The 17916-nt window shown below is 29.1% G+C and overlaps 1 protein-coding gene across 16 annotated transcripts in view; it reads right to left on the reverse strand.

Annotated features, from left to right (window-relative positions):
• Nucleotides 1–282: 282 nt before the first annotated feature.
• LOC139482203 (nck-associated protein 1-like) overlaps nucleotides 283–17916 on the reverse strand; it is a 65417-nt gene continuing 47783 nt past the window's right edge. For 4 of the 16 annotated variants that reach the window (XM_071265909.1, XM_071265917.1, XM_071265916.1 and 1 more), the window contains 8 exons: nucleotides 15785–15805; nucleotides 9932–10014; nucleotides 9542–9622; nucleotides 5615–5699; nucleotides 5154–5264; nucleotides 4381–4493; nucleotides 3860–3949; nucleotides 283–1709 (listed from right to left, as the gene is read on the reverse strand). In XM_071265909.1, the coding sequence (XP_071122010.1) occupies nucleotides 1596–1709; nucleotides 3860–3949; nucleotides 4381–4493; nucleotides 5154–5264; nucleotides 5615–5699; nucleotides 9542–9622; nucleotides 9932–10014; nucleotides 15785–15805 (698 nt within the window). In that variant the 3' untranslated portion in view covers nucleotides 283–1595. Of the gene's footprint in view, nucleotides 1710–3859; nucleotides 3950–4380; nucleotides 4494–5153; nucleotides 5265–5614; nucleotides 5700–7509; nucleotides 7531–8678; nucleotides 8700–9541; nucleotides 9623–9931; nucleotides 10015–12901; nucleotides 12923–15763; nucleotides 15806–17916 lie in introns of all 16 variants that reach the window. The other 12 variants (XM_071265919.1, XM_071265918.1, XM_071265914.1 and 9 more) reach the window with 6 other exon arrangements.

Consider the following 17916-nt stretch of genomic DNA (forward strand, 5'->3'; position numbering starts at 1 on the left):
AGAACAAACAAACAAACAAACAGACGCACAGACCAGAAAACATAATGCCTATCTTCTATCTTAGGTGGTGCATAATAAAGCTTTGCATGAAGTTTCCCCTTGGTATATGTACAAAACTACAAAATGGCCAATCTCTATTATTCATTATCTTTGCTGTTTTGATACTATTGCAGTTTGAAAATTTTGTAATTCACATGGCTATAGAAGGGGTCATAAACCTTAAGAGGATCATTTACCTATAAAAAACATTGCAAGGAGATGCCATAAGACCTAAAACTCATATACATCTATATATATGCTTGTATTTTACCACTTTGTATAAAATAATAATATACATTTATATTATCTAATATGCACATAATTTACAACTTTTCTCACATTAAAATGTCTTTATAAACGAACACATTGCACAAAATTTTGACAGTGTAATGCACCAATATAGTTATATATACATGTATTAATCAGATGAAAATATTAAATGGATAATTTTGAGGTGTTTAATTTTGTGATTTCTGAGACAAACATGATTGCAAGGTTTCTATTTACACTAGTTTCCTGTCCCTGATTCTTATTTTAATTTCTTTGAAGATAATATTTCTCCCATGGGATATTTTCACATTTTTTTTCAAAAATGAAATCAGCAAACATAAACTCCTCCAGAAAAATTTCCCCTTTTACATTACTTGATTATTGATTATTTACAAAGTTTTCTTATATTTAAGTCTAGATACTAACAAATTTAATGGTTTTCCTGCATGAAATTTTATATAGACATGGTTGTAACATAAACCTGTGAATTCTGACACAAAACCCTAAGAGAAAATACTAGCAAAAGTTGTTTTATTAAAATAATTCAGATCTGGTTTTTTTACCTTCTTTCATTCTGTATATGTTAAAGAGGACAAATTGTATCATAACAGAATTTACCAATCATGGTGAAACTTAGCTGTCCTTGCAAGTCAATATAAAATTAAAATCTTGTTTTTGTCTATTTTTGGGGAAAGAGTAAAAATTAGTGAAATGGAAATAACTTAAATTACTCAAATTTGTCAACTTCAAAGGAAATGAAATAAATGGCAAAGTTTCTTATAAATATTTTGAAGTAATTATAAGCTGTCATCATTATATAATGAGTATGCAAGTCATCTGCAAAGTCATGGCAAGAACACAAAACAGACTTTTTATTATGATGCATAATTTACCTATTTACAAATTTACATAAATAATACTCGTTTCCTACATAGTGTTTGGTTGTCCTATTAAGCAGGGATAAATACATGGACTATGACAGACATACAATTTATGTTTCTATTTTGAACGACTTCTTTTTTAAAAATTCAACAACATTTATCATAAATTAATAATAATGATCGCTAAACATTAATAAAATGTATTGAAATTTATAGAAGATAAAACTATCTGCAATAAAATAATGATCATTTATCTTCTTAAATTTAATTGTTTTAGAATTTATTTCAAAATTCAAAATGTGCCTCTTGCAGATCTTGCTCAAAGTTCTGTATTATTTTCCAATGTGAATATATGAAGATTCCTCTATGACACAACACACTAAACAATGTGTATTTTCTGTCTATTTATACGTCAGCAGCTGAAGCTTTATACACAGAGTGGTAAGCATTCCTCAGAAGTGCATAAGGAAAACAAGACTCTAACAGATCCATGGTTAAAAATGGAGATTCTGTGACAATCTGGAAAATATAGTTATAATATTTAAAAAAAAAACAATTCTGCATAAAAAACATTTTAAAAAATAAACATCATCTGATTTAGGTTTTATATATTTTTTGAAATCGGCTCTGTTGTGATATAAAAATAACTCCTTCAATCTGATCTCAGTTTGTCAAATTTTTTTAGAGTAAGAAATTTTCTCAGTTTTATTTTTGGCTATTGTAAATCTGGAATTGTGTTTTGCATGCATCAATAACTTTACAACTATCCTGATATATGAGCTTCTGTCCTGATAATCCTTGTGTAGTAAATACTTATATCTTTGTCTTCAGCTTTACTAACAAAGATTATATCAGGATACTACTCCAGTAAGTCTAGGTAGATACCACAAGACCATGCAGTTTTTTTGACATTTAAAAATATCTCTTTCATGAAAAATATTTGATAATGAGAACAAATATCTTTTTTACTGATGTCGCTTTTATACATAGGTCTTAGTGTCAGGAGCCTGTAATTCATTGGTTGTTATTTATCATATTTGATTTTCATTTATAGTTTAATATATATATCAGGCAATTAGTATTCATTTGATTTGTGTTTTGCTTTTTATTTTCAGGAGAATTTTATAGCTTTCTATGCAGTATGAGTTTTACTAACTGTTAAAATTCATAGTAACCTATAGCTTCTACTTTCTATGTAATTTGGTCTCTAGTAAAAAGTTGTCATACTGACAATCATACCACATAGATATAGCAGTGTTCTCCCCAGAAATTTTGGATAGCATCACATTTTGCGTAAAAAAATTAACTGTATTTTTTTTTTAATGTCATTTGTCGCTTCGCGTTAATGCTCTATTTCCTTTTTATGTTTTAGTTTATATTGTTCAATTCATAACTGAGAATACAATTATATTATAACCACAAAATCAGTTGTGTTCAGTTTATGTTTTCTTTATTCATTTATAGTTACAGAATTATTGTTTTCCTCTTGTGCCAAATAAAAATAAATATGTGGTTTCAGTTACCCAACAATAAGTCAAATGAATGAATGGTTCATTATAGTGCAACCTGTATATATACAAAACTAAATATCTAGTACACAAAATTAACTATTTTTATATTATATTAAGTAAAGATAAAGCAGCAAAAGTAGCAAAAAAAAAATCAATTTAAAAACTTTTTTTATCATGTTTATGAAATTCATTGTTTCATGGCACTCAATGAATTAGTCCCAGTTGTTTCTAATCTTTACATCAAAATGATATGTATTTTTAACAAAGTTATCTAACAAATAGTCTGTTAATGCGTAGTTTTATCTATTGATTTATTTTTTCTGTCTACTGTCCATCTGTTGTCATTATCGTGAAAATGCGGATTTTTGTCATATCTGGTCCGGTTCCGATCCATAGTTAACACAAAAATGTGCAATGGCGGCCGTAGAAAAAATTACGAAAATGAGTCCGAGAATAAACATTGTTTGCCAAGAGATGGAGAATGAATAAGACGCTTTTAATGCATTAAATGGATTAAACATAAACTTAAGCCAATAATGATAACTTTTTAAAGAAGTATAAAACTTATTTTAGCTCAAAACCAAAATTCTCCCTCTCTTATTACCGGAGGCGGAAGAGAAAGAAAATATTTTTTGGAGAGTTGCACAAATAAACGACCTTTTTTAAAAAAAAAAAAATTGTTTCAATCTTTGAAATTTCGTAATACAAAACGTAGATTTGGAATTGTTTTGTGATTGCATTTTTCCATGTCGAAATTGGTGATTGCAGACACGTGGTATTAGTTATGTCACAAGTGTCAGCTTGGGATATTCGCATCCAAACAGTTATCACCCTGAGGGTAATTAACACCTGGCTATTTAATCTCTTAATTGCCTTTAGTGTCCGACTTAAAGGGATTACAATTAAAGGTGATATAATTTTTATGATCATAATCGATAATAGATGAAAGTTCAAAATTGAGGACAAGTAAAATAGCATCTTCAAAATAATTATAGCGTCGCTGGAATTATTATAGCATCACGGTGAAAAATTATAGCGTCGCGGTACCGCGACGCTTAAACGGCCTGGGGAGAACACTGGATATAGGAAGATGTGGTGTGAGTGCAAATGCACATCTTTTTTAATATCTTAAATTTTTATTCATTTTCTCTACCATACCTTATCAAGTAATATATAGACAGATTCTCTATTCTTTACAGCTTCTTTATCATTTTCTTGACCAAGTCTTAATAAACTAGAAGATGCCAGCTGAAAAGATGAAAAAGTATGCATGATTAAATGAATAAAAAAAATAGTAGTAACCCATGTTCTAGTTGAAAATTAAAAACCTATACATTATAAAATGAAAACAATGAACTAGTTTATTAGCTATAAAAGGCAACAACATCCAGTTACCACAAGGACTATTTTAGATAAACTCTATTCAACTACTATAAAATTTGCCTGGTGCCTCAGATTTCTAACCCATTTATGTGCACAAAACATTGTGACATCATCAGTGCTTGTTGACATGTTTTACTGAGTATAAAACCATTGAACATGCTGTTCATCTTTTGTGTTGCCATCTTACCACTTTCATCTAACCTATGCATGGCAAATAACATCAATAGCTTCCAGTAAAATTTGGAAAACTAAAATTGGTATTCAAAACCTACTTTTCTGAATAAGTAAAGACTTACAGCTAAGAATTCCTGTAACCGGTCGTGAACATCACCTGGTCCATGAATAGAGAACAGGGCACCAGCCAACTGGTTAACAGCTAAAGCCAAGCAGTGACAATTATTCACATTCCCTGAAAAAAATACAAAACTTAATATTTTTCTATATTCTTCTCAAATAAAGGAGTAGATTCATTAAGGTCCTTAAATGGCCTCCCTCTTTCTAACTTTAAATAACTTTTGATGGTGTTTTATACTTCTTGTAACACATTGAATTCACTTGGTCTAAGGACACAGTTATCATCCTTTGGTTTTCGTAGTCTACGAATATAGTCTCTAGTGTGAACAGTGTATAAGTTGCATTTTTTTTATTCACTTTTCCAATTTATATTCTTAATATTTAATGCATGAAATATTAAGTAAGGGGGTGAAATTACATGGTAAAAAATTTGGGTGCTTTATATTAAGTAGTGATTTGGTCGAGTTAAAAAAGGTAAAAAATTAGTACATCTGAATCTTTCAAACTGAACTTTAGATCCCCTTAACCCAGAATTGTCAATATTTTGAGTTAAAGCTGATAGAAGTTTCTATAATTTTGATATTATTTGTCCCAATAGTAGTACACTACAATGTAAAAATCTTTTTGAGATAGAGCTGATTCGATTTTTTTAATTTCAATTCATTGTCTAAAGGAAATGCACTACGAAATACCTGTGTTCTTCGGCTGCCAGATAATTTATAAATCCCCTACATTGAAATTTAGACTAGCAAATATTGTATAGCACAAACACTACCTTCCAGTGATGCTTTATATACAGATGAGTCTTGTCTGGCCAGCTTGGGAATGGCTACAGCTACAAAGACCATCAATAAACAGGCCACTTCATATTCATTCTCTCGTCGTTCTGTAAATAAAAAATAAAATATAATAACCTAACATCTTATTAAACAAGGGATCTACTTGCATTGTGTTATATATTTTCTGAGGTAGACATGGTTGACACAAATTCTTCTGACTTAGTGAAATGTTTTAAATACTAAACAGTTGCCCATTGTTAAAAACATACACTGCAAAGCTTAATGCTTTTTCAATAAAGTGATCAATTATGACAAGTAATACCATAAGCATTGTGACATGAGATATATATGGGAAAATGCACAAATTTGAAAGTCGTCTATTAATCAGGCATTGGTTCACAGGTTTTAATTTAATGATTTTATTTGTTCGACTTCTGACAGTAGTAAGTCAACTCACCACTCTTCTGTTGTCTCAGTGCATTAATCAGGGTTGGATCTACATCACATGATAAACCTGACGCAGACGACATCTCATTTACCACCTGTTTAAATATAGAATAGATTACTATAAATTAAAGAAGGCTTTCAATAGTACAGTATCTGTCTCATAGAAAATCTTTTCCACTACTTTAGTTTCAAAATAATAGACCTTAAGTCACCTTAAAACTAAAGGTTATTTAAGAATATTTATTAACTGACAAATTACAAAATGGGCACAATCATAGAAAAATAAAATGCATGTTAAAATTTTTGTGATATGTGTAACTGTGGTAGAAAAAATTGTATGAATTGTATTTTCTAAATGAAATTCTTTTCTGCAAGTGAAGTTATTTTCAAAGTTATGTTTTTAAATACCTGCAACATTTAGTTTCTAGCAAATGTGTAGAATTAAACGTCAATTGTAACTTAAATTTTAAATGAAGAAACTAGAATTTCTTGATTACTCAGATACTCTTATATAGCTACACTGCAGTTGAAAAATACTATCGAAATTTGGGACAAAATTTAACAAACTTGAGCTAATATATGACAATCTCAGCAATTTTGCTTTAGACAGATGAGATAAAGGTTACTGTTATAAATACAACCAAATAAGTTAGTTTGAATATATCATTCAAATTAGAATGGTTATTCAAGTCGTTTGTTATTTTATTACATTATACAAATGTTTTTGTGATTAACAGCACATAACAAAGAATTAAAATATGATATATAAAAAGCATATGTACAGAAAAGCAATTATGTTATGAACATCAATACACAATAAAAATACATTGTACAAACAAAATTGAAACACAAACACAATGGTATTATATGTTAATCATTGTGGGTTAATTTGATTCATACAAAAAAGTTTGAAAATGATTTCAATAGATGATTATTGTTCTTCAACTTTTTATTCAGGTAAATATTTTGACATGTGCTGTATATGGGTACCTTTGTCCTTGAGTTGGTGTCTTGTTGATGTATACCCAACATCAACTATGATTCATATGCATGGACCTATCATTTCATATTCTACAAATTTGTCTTATTTGCTACTCAAATAAATTTGTTTTTCTATCTAAAAATATCTAACAAGAAAAATTTCTTTTTCTGACTCCAAATAAAGACATAAGAGTAAACCAAATAGACTGACTATTTTTTCTACACAGTAACTAATGAACTTGTTGAGATTTTGAGCTTAAGAAAAACAGATGTACAGTACAGCAGAAATAAAAGCTCATAAAGAATTAACTCATTCTAAAGACTAAGAAAATTGTTCAATAGTAACCTAAAAAAACATGTGTACTTATAAAATAAAAGAAATAAACTGCAAATATTTTTCACCAATTAATTATTTCTTAAAATTTAATCAAAAGAAGGGATATATCATTTTTATTTATGACTATCTGTACATTCACTTTAACAAGTCTAAAGCAAAGGAACAGTATTGAATATTTGGAAGACATAATTTAAGTTTTCATCTGCATCCCCTTAAACCTCCCTTCCACAGTATCAATTGGTCACCCACTTACACACACATGGACAGCAAATTTAATCACTTTTTGACTTTCCTTTGTAAATGTTATTACTTTCAAATTTCAAAATGAATACATGTCATCCTACCCCAAGAATCTACATGCATGAAAATTTCTGATTATCTATTGGGAAAATACTTTCAATAATGAAGAATTTGTTTTAATTATTTTAAAATCATGCAAAACAGGAAAACTGTACAAGTACACAATACAAATAGAGGGGGAAAAAATGCAGCACACATTTAAAAATTGTAGATCCAGCACTATGTTAAAATGCAAAATAGAATAGATACATATTCTGGCTAACAAACATATAAACACACTAACAAACCTGTTGTTTCATTGACGAATGCTGAATAATGTAATGATTACAAATTACAACTTTGGATAAAGGAAAGATTGCAACATACTACCAGGTGTTGTCTGCTAAAGTGAAAAGTGCTTCTTCACAAAGTTAACAAAACCCAGAGTAAATTTGTATTTCTTATTCTTCCAAAACGACAATTTGCCAGATTAGAACCTAAGCATTATGGGTAATATTCTCAACAGTTTATACCAAAGTGTTTATTGGTTAAAAACATGGTAAGCAATATGAATATTTGACCAGTACCGGTACATGCATTTTTTATTTCCACTTGGCATACAAAAAATAAAATTACCCATAATTCCTTAAATTCTAAAATGGCTAATTCATTGTGTTGTCACTGCATTTCTGATCTGCTACCAAAAGTGGTCTTATACTCAGAGACATAAAAAGGTAAATCTGAGATTTTCAGCTCTGTCAAGGTAAATAGTTATCAAAGGTACCAGGATTATAATTTAATAAGCCAGACACACGTTTGGACTACATGAGACTCAGGAGTGACACTATTATATAAGTATATAAACAGCTACTTTTTTGGGGAATTTTAAAAAAGTCAATTTCCAATGAGTTTTTACAACAAGTTTTGAAAACTGTAAATGACAGATTTACCTTTGCAAGTCTCTTCTATAACCTTACAGAATTTCATGATTTCCATCATCATGATGTTAAAAACCAACTTAATGAGGTGTATACTGTTATGTAAGCTTTGCATCATTAGAACTCCATATATGGAATTATTTAATTATAATAAAATGTTTTTGTTAATATTAAGGGTAATTGTAAATAATTAACAATTTATTGATATTATTTCCATACAGTTTTTATAACTTTAAAGCAAGACTTTTTTAAATATATATATACAAAATGCATATCTGTTATTGCTAATTGATTTCAGAACCTTATATTCTACTATCAATTAATATAAGAACATGCATTTTGTTCATTTAGTAAAATATCGCTCAATATGAATGGCTTTTTGTCAGAATATATTGTAATGCTATTATTTAGTTAAAATAGGCCTCAGTTAATAATTAATATATAGGATGCTGGGCAAAATATATTCAGTTATTACTGTATGCCTAAAAATCAGTGTCATCAAACAAAAAGCCAAAATATACCCCTTTGTAAAAGCATACCTTATTTACGACAGTTTTCATCTAAATAATCAAATACTCCTTTTTAGTACATTTTCATACTATAATTATTTTGATTCATTTTACCTCACTAGGCATGGGTAAATTTGTGAAATACTGTATTCAAGAACAATTACATGTGTGAATACCCACGAAAAACTTCAATATTCCCATACCAATGTAATATATAATTATCCTGGGACATTGTCTCACAAAATTGATTATATCTCAATATTAAAGAGCTAGTGTAGCCATGCTCAGGCTGGTTGTCTATTATGTAATAACATGCACAAATGATTAAATCTTGTTTAAAAACATTCTCGTGTATACGATGTTATATTTTTAAATACTATAATGGTTCACTTGCTAAGATGGTCGTTAAATTTTTTGGTCCATGTTTGGTGGGTGTTATGAGCTATCCTAGGAAGCATTGAAAGTGTTTTCCCAAGTATTTTCAAATAGTATCATGATATTTGAAAAAGCACATTCCAATATAAAATCATTTCAAATATCACGATCTTCAGGAGAACACTGGAACATATAGGTATGGCTTTTTCAACAACATATTCAGAATTTGTTTTTAAAAAATATTCAAACTGACTAACTTGCAAATTTTTCAATTTTAGAGTGTTAATGGCATTCATATGACGTGTTTGAGCTTTTGATTTTGCCATTTGACTAAAGACTTTCTGTTTTGATTTTTCCTCGAAATTTCTGTATTTTTGTGATTTTACTTTTTCAATATCCCCTAACAACTTCCCTGCAACTTTATTTACTGGTAAATCCCTATCAGTTATCTTTCTACATTACAATACTATAATGCATAATTGAAAGCATATGAACAGTTTTATCATTCTAATATTTACCTTCAGATCTTTGGTACTTGGCACAAAATGTTGTAAGTCTTTGACTGATGCCATTAGGAATGGAATTCTGTCTTCCAGGACCTATAAAATATATAACAGATTGACTAAAAATTTAATTTTTCTACAGTTTAAAATGGAATTTAGGATTAAATTATAAGAAATGTTTTCTGTCTTTTTTGAAATAACACAAAAAACGCTACACGCGTTATTCAGTGTGCACCAAATTTTTTATGTTATTTCTTCATGGACAGAAAAAATATTACAGTCATTCCTTAAATAAAAACAAGGAGATAATATATGATTGACAATGAAAAAACTGTCAATGAAGACCAAAGAACCTACTAATTATATTTGATTAATTTCATGTAATTTTTTTCTTATCATACTCACATCTATGAGAGCTTCCTGTGCGAGCTGTCTGAATGATAACAATACTCCAATAATAGTCATCCTCAGTAACACGCTGTCAACATCTGTAATCACACAAATTATATACATGTATTAGAAATTTGATTAGAAAGACTTCAATATTTCAAATGATTTAAATACTTTATGAATACATGTGGTACAAAAAATAATAACAAACGATATCCAAATCATGTCCACAACTTGCTGTAAGTTAATCTGTAGTTCGTAATAACACTAGTCTTAATTATAGTCACAAGTCGGACTAATAGTTGATAAATTCTGTTTTAAAAAGGCATTATTTTGATCAGGGCATTTAATAAAATTCTCAAACATTTTTCTCTCAATGAAAATTCTTTAACTTAATCATTTTAAAATTGAACATGTATCCCTTGACAAATGTGAACAAATCTATTGAATAACAGCACCACTCTGTAGAAAGGAACAATTATGTTGAACTTGGAGCTATAATTCTTTTATGATACTCCAACTATAAGTATTCAGTAAACAGGAAGTAGATTAGCAATGGTTGCAAAAAAACACATCACAAAGGTAAAAATGTATGCCCCGGGAGTGAGGGATAAAAATGCAGTCATGAAGATTTCATGATACTCTTATTTGTAGTGTCTGAGAAAAATGTGATAAAAAAATTCATGGAAATTTCAGACAGATTAACAGGTTTAAACCAGTATAACCCCTTTTTCAGACCAGGGGTATGTATAATAACATATATAAAAAAGAAGATGTGGTATGATTGCCAATGAGACAACTATCCACAAAAGACCAAAATGACACAGACATTACCAACTATCACCGTACGGCCTTCAACAATGAGCAAAGCCCATACCACAAAGTCAGCTATAAAAGGCCCCGATAAGACAATGTAAAACAATTCAAACGAGAAAACTAATATGTATATGTAGACATAAGAAGATGATGTATGAGTTCCAATGAGACATGTTTTCATCCAAATCACAATGTCTACACTCAAATCAATTGACCACAAACTGAAAATTAGGTTATCTGAAAATATTGTGCAACCGTTACTCACTGTGACAGCAAGCTATCAATACACATTCTCCAGAAACAAGTACATGTAAAAGTATGTAAAGCCTTATGGTGACCTATTTACATCCACATCACTTGATCTCTGGTAGATAAAAGTCTAATTTGGAAATCATACCACATCAACTAGACTCGGGATATTTGTCTTTTCGGCAAATCATACCATATCTCCAAAATATTACAAAGTTAAAATTTCTCTGATTGTAAATACAGGTATATAACATCACTGTGTAAATGTGAAATAATAATCTGTGTAGTACAATTCTCGTTAATATGAGGTACACTGTTTATAAAGATATGAATAATATGTGATTTTTTTTTTATATGTTACAGTTCTGGAGTTGTACAAAAGTTCATTGATTACCAACCAGTTACTGTAGAAACATTAATTTTGTGTGGGGATAAAATTTCGTTGTTTTGTCTCTATAAGATTTCGTGGTTTCCAGTAAATAGAAGTGATATTATATGTAGGTTAGATTTTCGTGGGTTTTTTAATTTCGTGGATATATTCTTTCCACCAAATAAATGAAATTAAATCCTCCACAAAAATTTCTGCTTTTACAGTACATGTATCCCTAATGGAATATATATTTTCCATTGATATGTTTTGCTCCTTGGCGTCAAATCATAAGTTAAACATCCCTTGAGATAAAGTTACATCTGTTACAAAGAAAACGACTGAAGAATAACAAAGGACGAAGAACCTGTGTATACAGATTCTTTAAAGTATGCATAGTTTTAGTCTCAAGCTTTCTTTGAATAAATTATAAAAAAATATATATATGATACACTGATTTCGTAATAGTAAAAAAAAGTTAGTACAACTGCAGTCTGGAACAAAAAGTAATGAAATGTAAATACAAATAAATACAACAATCGAAAATTATTCTTAAATATATTTGAAGGAGGAAATATTTCATAGTTGACAACAACTTTTTCATGGAGTAACAATGAGGGGAAGGAGTGTGGAGCTGGAAAATCTGTGTGTATGGAGGCATGACAAATCCAGGTCCTACCTTGCAGTCTACCAGCTAAAGACATAAACATACACAAATCATCATACCCTTTTCAAATTACTCTTGAGTATGTAAAAATATCTAAATGGAATTGCATAAGTTAAGGGGCATAAATCTTAAAGTCACATGCGTTTGCTTCAACCATTTTCTTAAGCATATTCTAAGCATCTTAGCTACACTGATCATTTAACTTCAAGTTCATATGAGTGCTTAGAAACCATTGCTGATAATGCCATTTACAAATGCATAACTGATTTCATTTATTTGGTATCTCTGTGACTAGAGATTTACCTCCTAAACATTTTAACATTATATCACTTTAATCCTGGTATCTATGATGAGTTTATCTATTAAGAAGTCCGCAGACTACTTTAATGACATCTGCAAGAACAGACTATGTTATTAAAATTGTAAAAACTGAAAGCAGAACTTCAGAAAAATGCACTCTTACTTAGCCTCTTCAAATAAACATAAAACTGCCTTTTAAAAGTAAGATGAAAGCCTACTCTTGCAAAAAATATTTTTTTCAGAGTCAAATGTTATTTGCTATGAATGTGAAAGAAACTGTTTACAACAAAAAACAAGTGCATGTGTTCTCCATAGTTTTTAAGGACAGCATCAGTCCACTTGCAGGACAAATGAAATACATGTAAACTAAAGCTTTGAAGAAGTGCATGGCAATACAATGATTTTACTCTCTGTTTAAAAATACCATTGAAAATTCATCATATTACTAAAGGTCATCATGACTAGACAATGAAATTTCAATGGTATTTTTAAACATTGTGTATACATAAAATGATGTTTTTGACTGATCAGTGGGTATAGAGCTTTTTTTTTGGTCAAGTTTCTACAAAAGTAAAGTTTAACTTACTCTGCACAAGGCTGCTAAATTCTATTGAAGACAACAGGCAATAATGAAATAAAACATCACAACATAAAATAACCATGCCAAAACAAACATTCAAAATTAAATCATAATTAATAATTCTGGTTATAATTTTTAAGTTAAATAAAAAAGAAATTGGTTTAAGTTATCTTTATTTGGAAAAAAATAAATAAATGAACCAATATTTGTGGTAAAACCAAAAATTAGATTAAAATTTCAAATATAAAACTTAAATGAAAAATATTGTTATAAAAATGTTCAAATTAAAATTTTAGTTATTGGTTAAAAACAAATTAATAAAATTATTAAAAAAATCCACAAAAAAAGAAGAGTAAATAATCTATATAATCTAAAAAGAAAACATTATTTTTGAACACAAAAACCATGCATAACAAGATACCAAAATAAACATGCTAATCTTTTTCATTCTGTTTATACGACTTGCAACATGCTTCACCGAAAAATGTTTATATCAACGTTCTGTTTTCAATTTCGAAAGATTACACATTTGGATACAATATCTGATGCACAAAATTCAAATATATTTTTTTTTATAATTCTATACATGATAATGATTGATGGAATATTATTTTTTTCAATATCCAGCTGCAAATATTTCACGCATCTTTATAATGACATCTTACAAGGTTTGAAATGGGTTATGCTCAGTTGATTAGGATGTACTTAGCCCTGCTGTGTTAAATTTAGTAGGTCGAAAACTAGCTCACAGTTAGTTTGAAAAGGCCTTAAAACCTATTTTAATGTTGAAAATAAGAATGTGTTTATATCAAGTCTAAAAATACCTTTAAAGACTTCTGTATGCAAGGTTTAAATAGAGGTGTATGATTTTACCAAACCTGGACCTAAAACTTACATCATGTAGAAAAGTATATACCTATCTTATACTAACATTAGGTAACAACTACAGCTCTCAAATTTTCGTTTCATCAAAACAATTCATTTGAAATATTAAGAAGTCCCCAAAAGGCACTAGCAGTATACTGCATAATAATTGTTTAAGTTATAAAATCCATTTTAAATATAATAAAATATGTTCCGGATAAAATAATATGTAAAGATAAATAACGTAAGCTTCAAATACATAATCTTGTTTATTTCTATATGGTGTTATCAAAGATGATGATATAAATATAAAATCTTAATTAGTTTGACAGAACTGAAATTTAAAGAAGTTCTCTCATTGTTAAACTTACAATTGTATGCTAAAGATGAAAAAAATGCAACTGATAAAATCGTACACAGATGAAGTTAAAATAAAAGATTATTTTGCAAAGCTAGAAGAAAACAACTTTTGTTTGAACTGACAAAGTTTATAATTAAATAACTAAAATTGGTGGCAAAGCAAAAAGTGAAAAAAGTGTAGCTAACAAAAGAAATCAAGAATTAAAGACTAAGTCGTTCTGTCTGACGTAAATCTTTTAAGATTGTAACATCAGCTTTTTAGAAAGTGACTAGTTGTTGGGTTTGAAATTACTATGGTGTTGTGCAGGTAATTTTATTGAATGTTACCTGGATCAAACTGTGTAAATTTAACATTTTTGTATTAAGCAAATTTAACATTTTTTGGCAAAGTTAGATAAAAGGGTTAATAAAAGAATCACTTCTATTAAAACATTTAAACTTAGAAATTATTAATATTTCTGTGGTTAATAGTTTCTTAAATAAAAAAATGGAATTACTTCAAAGAGACCAAGAGAACTCATGGTTACGCTAATCACCAGAGAAGCAAAAAGATGACTAAGATGGAAAAAGAGTTTGAGAAATATTGTCATGTGTGGATTCTTTGCCTTGAAAACTTATAAAACATTCAGTTGATTGATTGTTGCTTAATGTCCAGAGACAAATAGTTTATGAGTATTCAGGACAAAAAATATTTAATTGAACTCATTGACATAGGTTTTGTAAAGAGATTCTACCAGGATGGAAAACTTGAACTTGAAAAAACATTTAACAGTTAACATTGCTTTGTAATATTAATAGGTCCCAAACTGACCCCTTAAAGAATTGCTGCAATGGTTCTTTTTTTATCTCCCTCTCAAAATATGTCATTAGATGAAACCTTCATGTAATTTGTCCATGGTTAAGCTATTTTATCCACTGGACAACTTTTGAACAACCGAATTTGTCCAGTGGACAAAAGTTATCCAGTGAATACAGAATTTATCCAGTGGATAACTTTTTCCTGCCTTTTGAACAACCAGACCCAGGTAAGGTTAAGAATTTTTACATTACAGACAACAGAATAGATTATCCCCAGCATTTGTCTTACTGCAGTGAGAGAGAAAACAGGTGAAACTCCTATACCCCAGCCAACCATTGGAGAAGATGTAGTTTATGTTTGGTTTGTAAAAAAGTAATGTAAAACACAAAACTATGGCATTTTGGTATCATAGAAGGTATAAAAATAAACTCAAATTAAGTCCATAAAAAAAATCACATTTTTTTTCTTTTATGTGAATAGGAAAATCTTTCCAAAAAATATAAGAATTTAAGAATCATAAGTTCAAAGTGTTTCTGTTTTTTGTCCTAAAAAGGGACTTTGAGTGTACAAAGGTTCCATACAACTTCATGCAAATAGTTTTAAAATACAACAAAGCTAATAAACCATATTTAACTTTTCCTTCCTTGTTAGTTTTAAACATTATTTTGACACTCCAAAGAATCCATTCACAAACAACATGCAAATATATTACATAGTCATTCCTATCCACATTCAACATAGTAGACCTTATACACAAGACATACTAATCTCAATGAAGGAAATTTTCTGAGCAGACGACAGTTTAATTTTAGCAGACGTAAGCACATATTATTCTATGCACATGCTCGTGCAATAAGGCCACTTACCTGAAGATGTATTTTTCGTATCTAAAATTCAACCAATGAAATTTTTACAAATAAACATGTGACACTATGATTACAAAATTGAGATATTTTTTTTTTCTTTGTAGAAAACTTCATACTGGAGAAAAAGTACTGTTTCTGCAGCTCAATAATAGTCTGTTTTCAGCATATGTAAATAGTATATTTCAAGAACAAAATGATTTATGAAGATTATAAATTTGTTAGTCTAAATCTCTACATTGTACATTCTATCATTCAAAAAGAAATTTGTGTCATCAAATCATTTAAAAACACATATATGCTTATCATATAAAAATTAAAAATTAAATCACATTATTTATTGAACATTTTGGAACTGAATGAGCTATCTTCTCTAAAAGTATTAATTGAACAATAATGGAACATATACATATCTGCACACAAAACTTCATGCATAAACTATAGTTTATAAATAATAAGTTTAAAAGATAGATTTTTCATAATATGCAGTATTTATATACTTAATTCATGCAGGATTGCTAATATTGAAATTTTATTGAATTCTCTCGCACTGTCACCACTCCAAAAAATCAAACTTCTATAACATCACAAGCAATGGGCTAATAACCTGACATCAATTTACCAATGCAGCTAAATATTTCTGAAGAACGTCCAAAGGCATGTGAAACATTTTTTTTGCAAAATGGATGGCAAGGTTAAAAATTGAGAATGGAAATGGGAAATGAGTCAAAGAGACAACAATCCAACCATAGAACAGACAACAGTAGAAGGTCACCAACAGGTCTTCAATGCAGTTTGGAATGACAAACAAATACATAAATTATGTATAGAGGCAATTTCAAACTTATCTTCAATTAAAGGATTTAAAGTATTAACCTGAAAACTGCACATTACTTTACTGAAAGTCAAAACAATAACACATTATTTTCATCGTTTTGGTACTGATCATTAAATTAACATCTGATATTACTGTCTACCTCTCTACTTCTACCAAAGCACAGTAAAATTATTGAAGAAAAATGTGCTTTTTAAAATATGATGCCAGTTTTATACCTTCAACAATTGTGACATTAAAGACAAAGCATGTATATACAAGTATAGCACAAGCAGAGCCAGCTGATTTTAATTGATTCTCCGGCTTTACCTGGATTTATTTTTTCAATCTCAGGAACAACTCTTGGTAGTGACAACATATTTTTAAGTTTCTTAATGCATTTGTTAGTTTCCCTTTTAATGGAAAGTATTATTGGTAAAATTTTTATCAAAATGAAAATGACAATTCCACATTTTTTGTATTAATAACAATTGCATAGGACATTTCTATCAAATCAAAACATATTCATGTATGCATTTCAAAATATTAATTGATTTTTGTTTAACTGTACATTATACATGTTTTAATGCAAACTTCGGTTAACAGTAGTATATAGACACATTCTTAAACAATTGTAATATAATGTACTGTGAATCCATTCCTATTTTTTATTAATTCAGAAATTATTGCAAGGTTTTTAAAATGTGAATAATGCAACTGCGTGAGCATTGCAATAATAAAAATACCTACTGTGATATCTGATATCTGCATGCAGCTTTTTACTGCAATTGCAATAATTATTCACAAATTTTTGTTGATTTTATCAAAATTGCAATAATAAATGCTTGCAATAACTTATGAATTTACTGTATGTTCAATGAACAAAAATTCAATTTCCATGGAATTTGTACAATTTCTTAATATATGCCAACTGAAAATACAGGGGCAGATCCAGCCATTTTAAAAGGGGGGTGTGTCCCAACCCAGGACGAATGGGGTTCCAACCCCCAGAACAGATCCAGCCATTTTAAAAGGGGTGTGTGTCCCAACCCAGGACAAATGGGGTTCCAACCCCCAGAACCCCCCCTCCCTCTCCCCTTGGATCGACCAATGAAATATATGATAAGAATCCACAGTATATTTATAAGTACAATTTATATTTGCATAACTACATCTTTAAATGAAAGTATTGATATTTCAAATTTACATTTCAATTCATACAACTCCTACCTGTTTTTGCAACTAGTGAGAAAAAAATGTATATAGCTCAATTTAAGTTTTGAACCTTTAGAGTAGGTTCACAAGAAATTGCAATTTTAAT

The sequence above is a fragment of the Mytilus edulis genome, chromosome 7 (assembly GCF_963676685.1).
Source record: "Mytilus edulis chromosome 7, xbMytEdul2.2, whole genome shotgun sequence".
Classification (NCBI taxonomy): domain Eukaryota; kingdom Metazoa; phylum Mollusca; class Bivalvia; order Mytilida; family Mytilidae; genus Mytilus; species Mytilus edulis.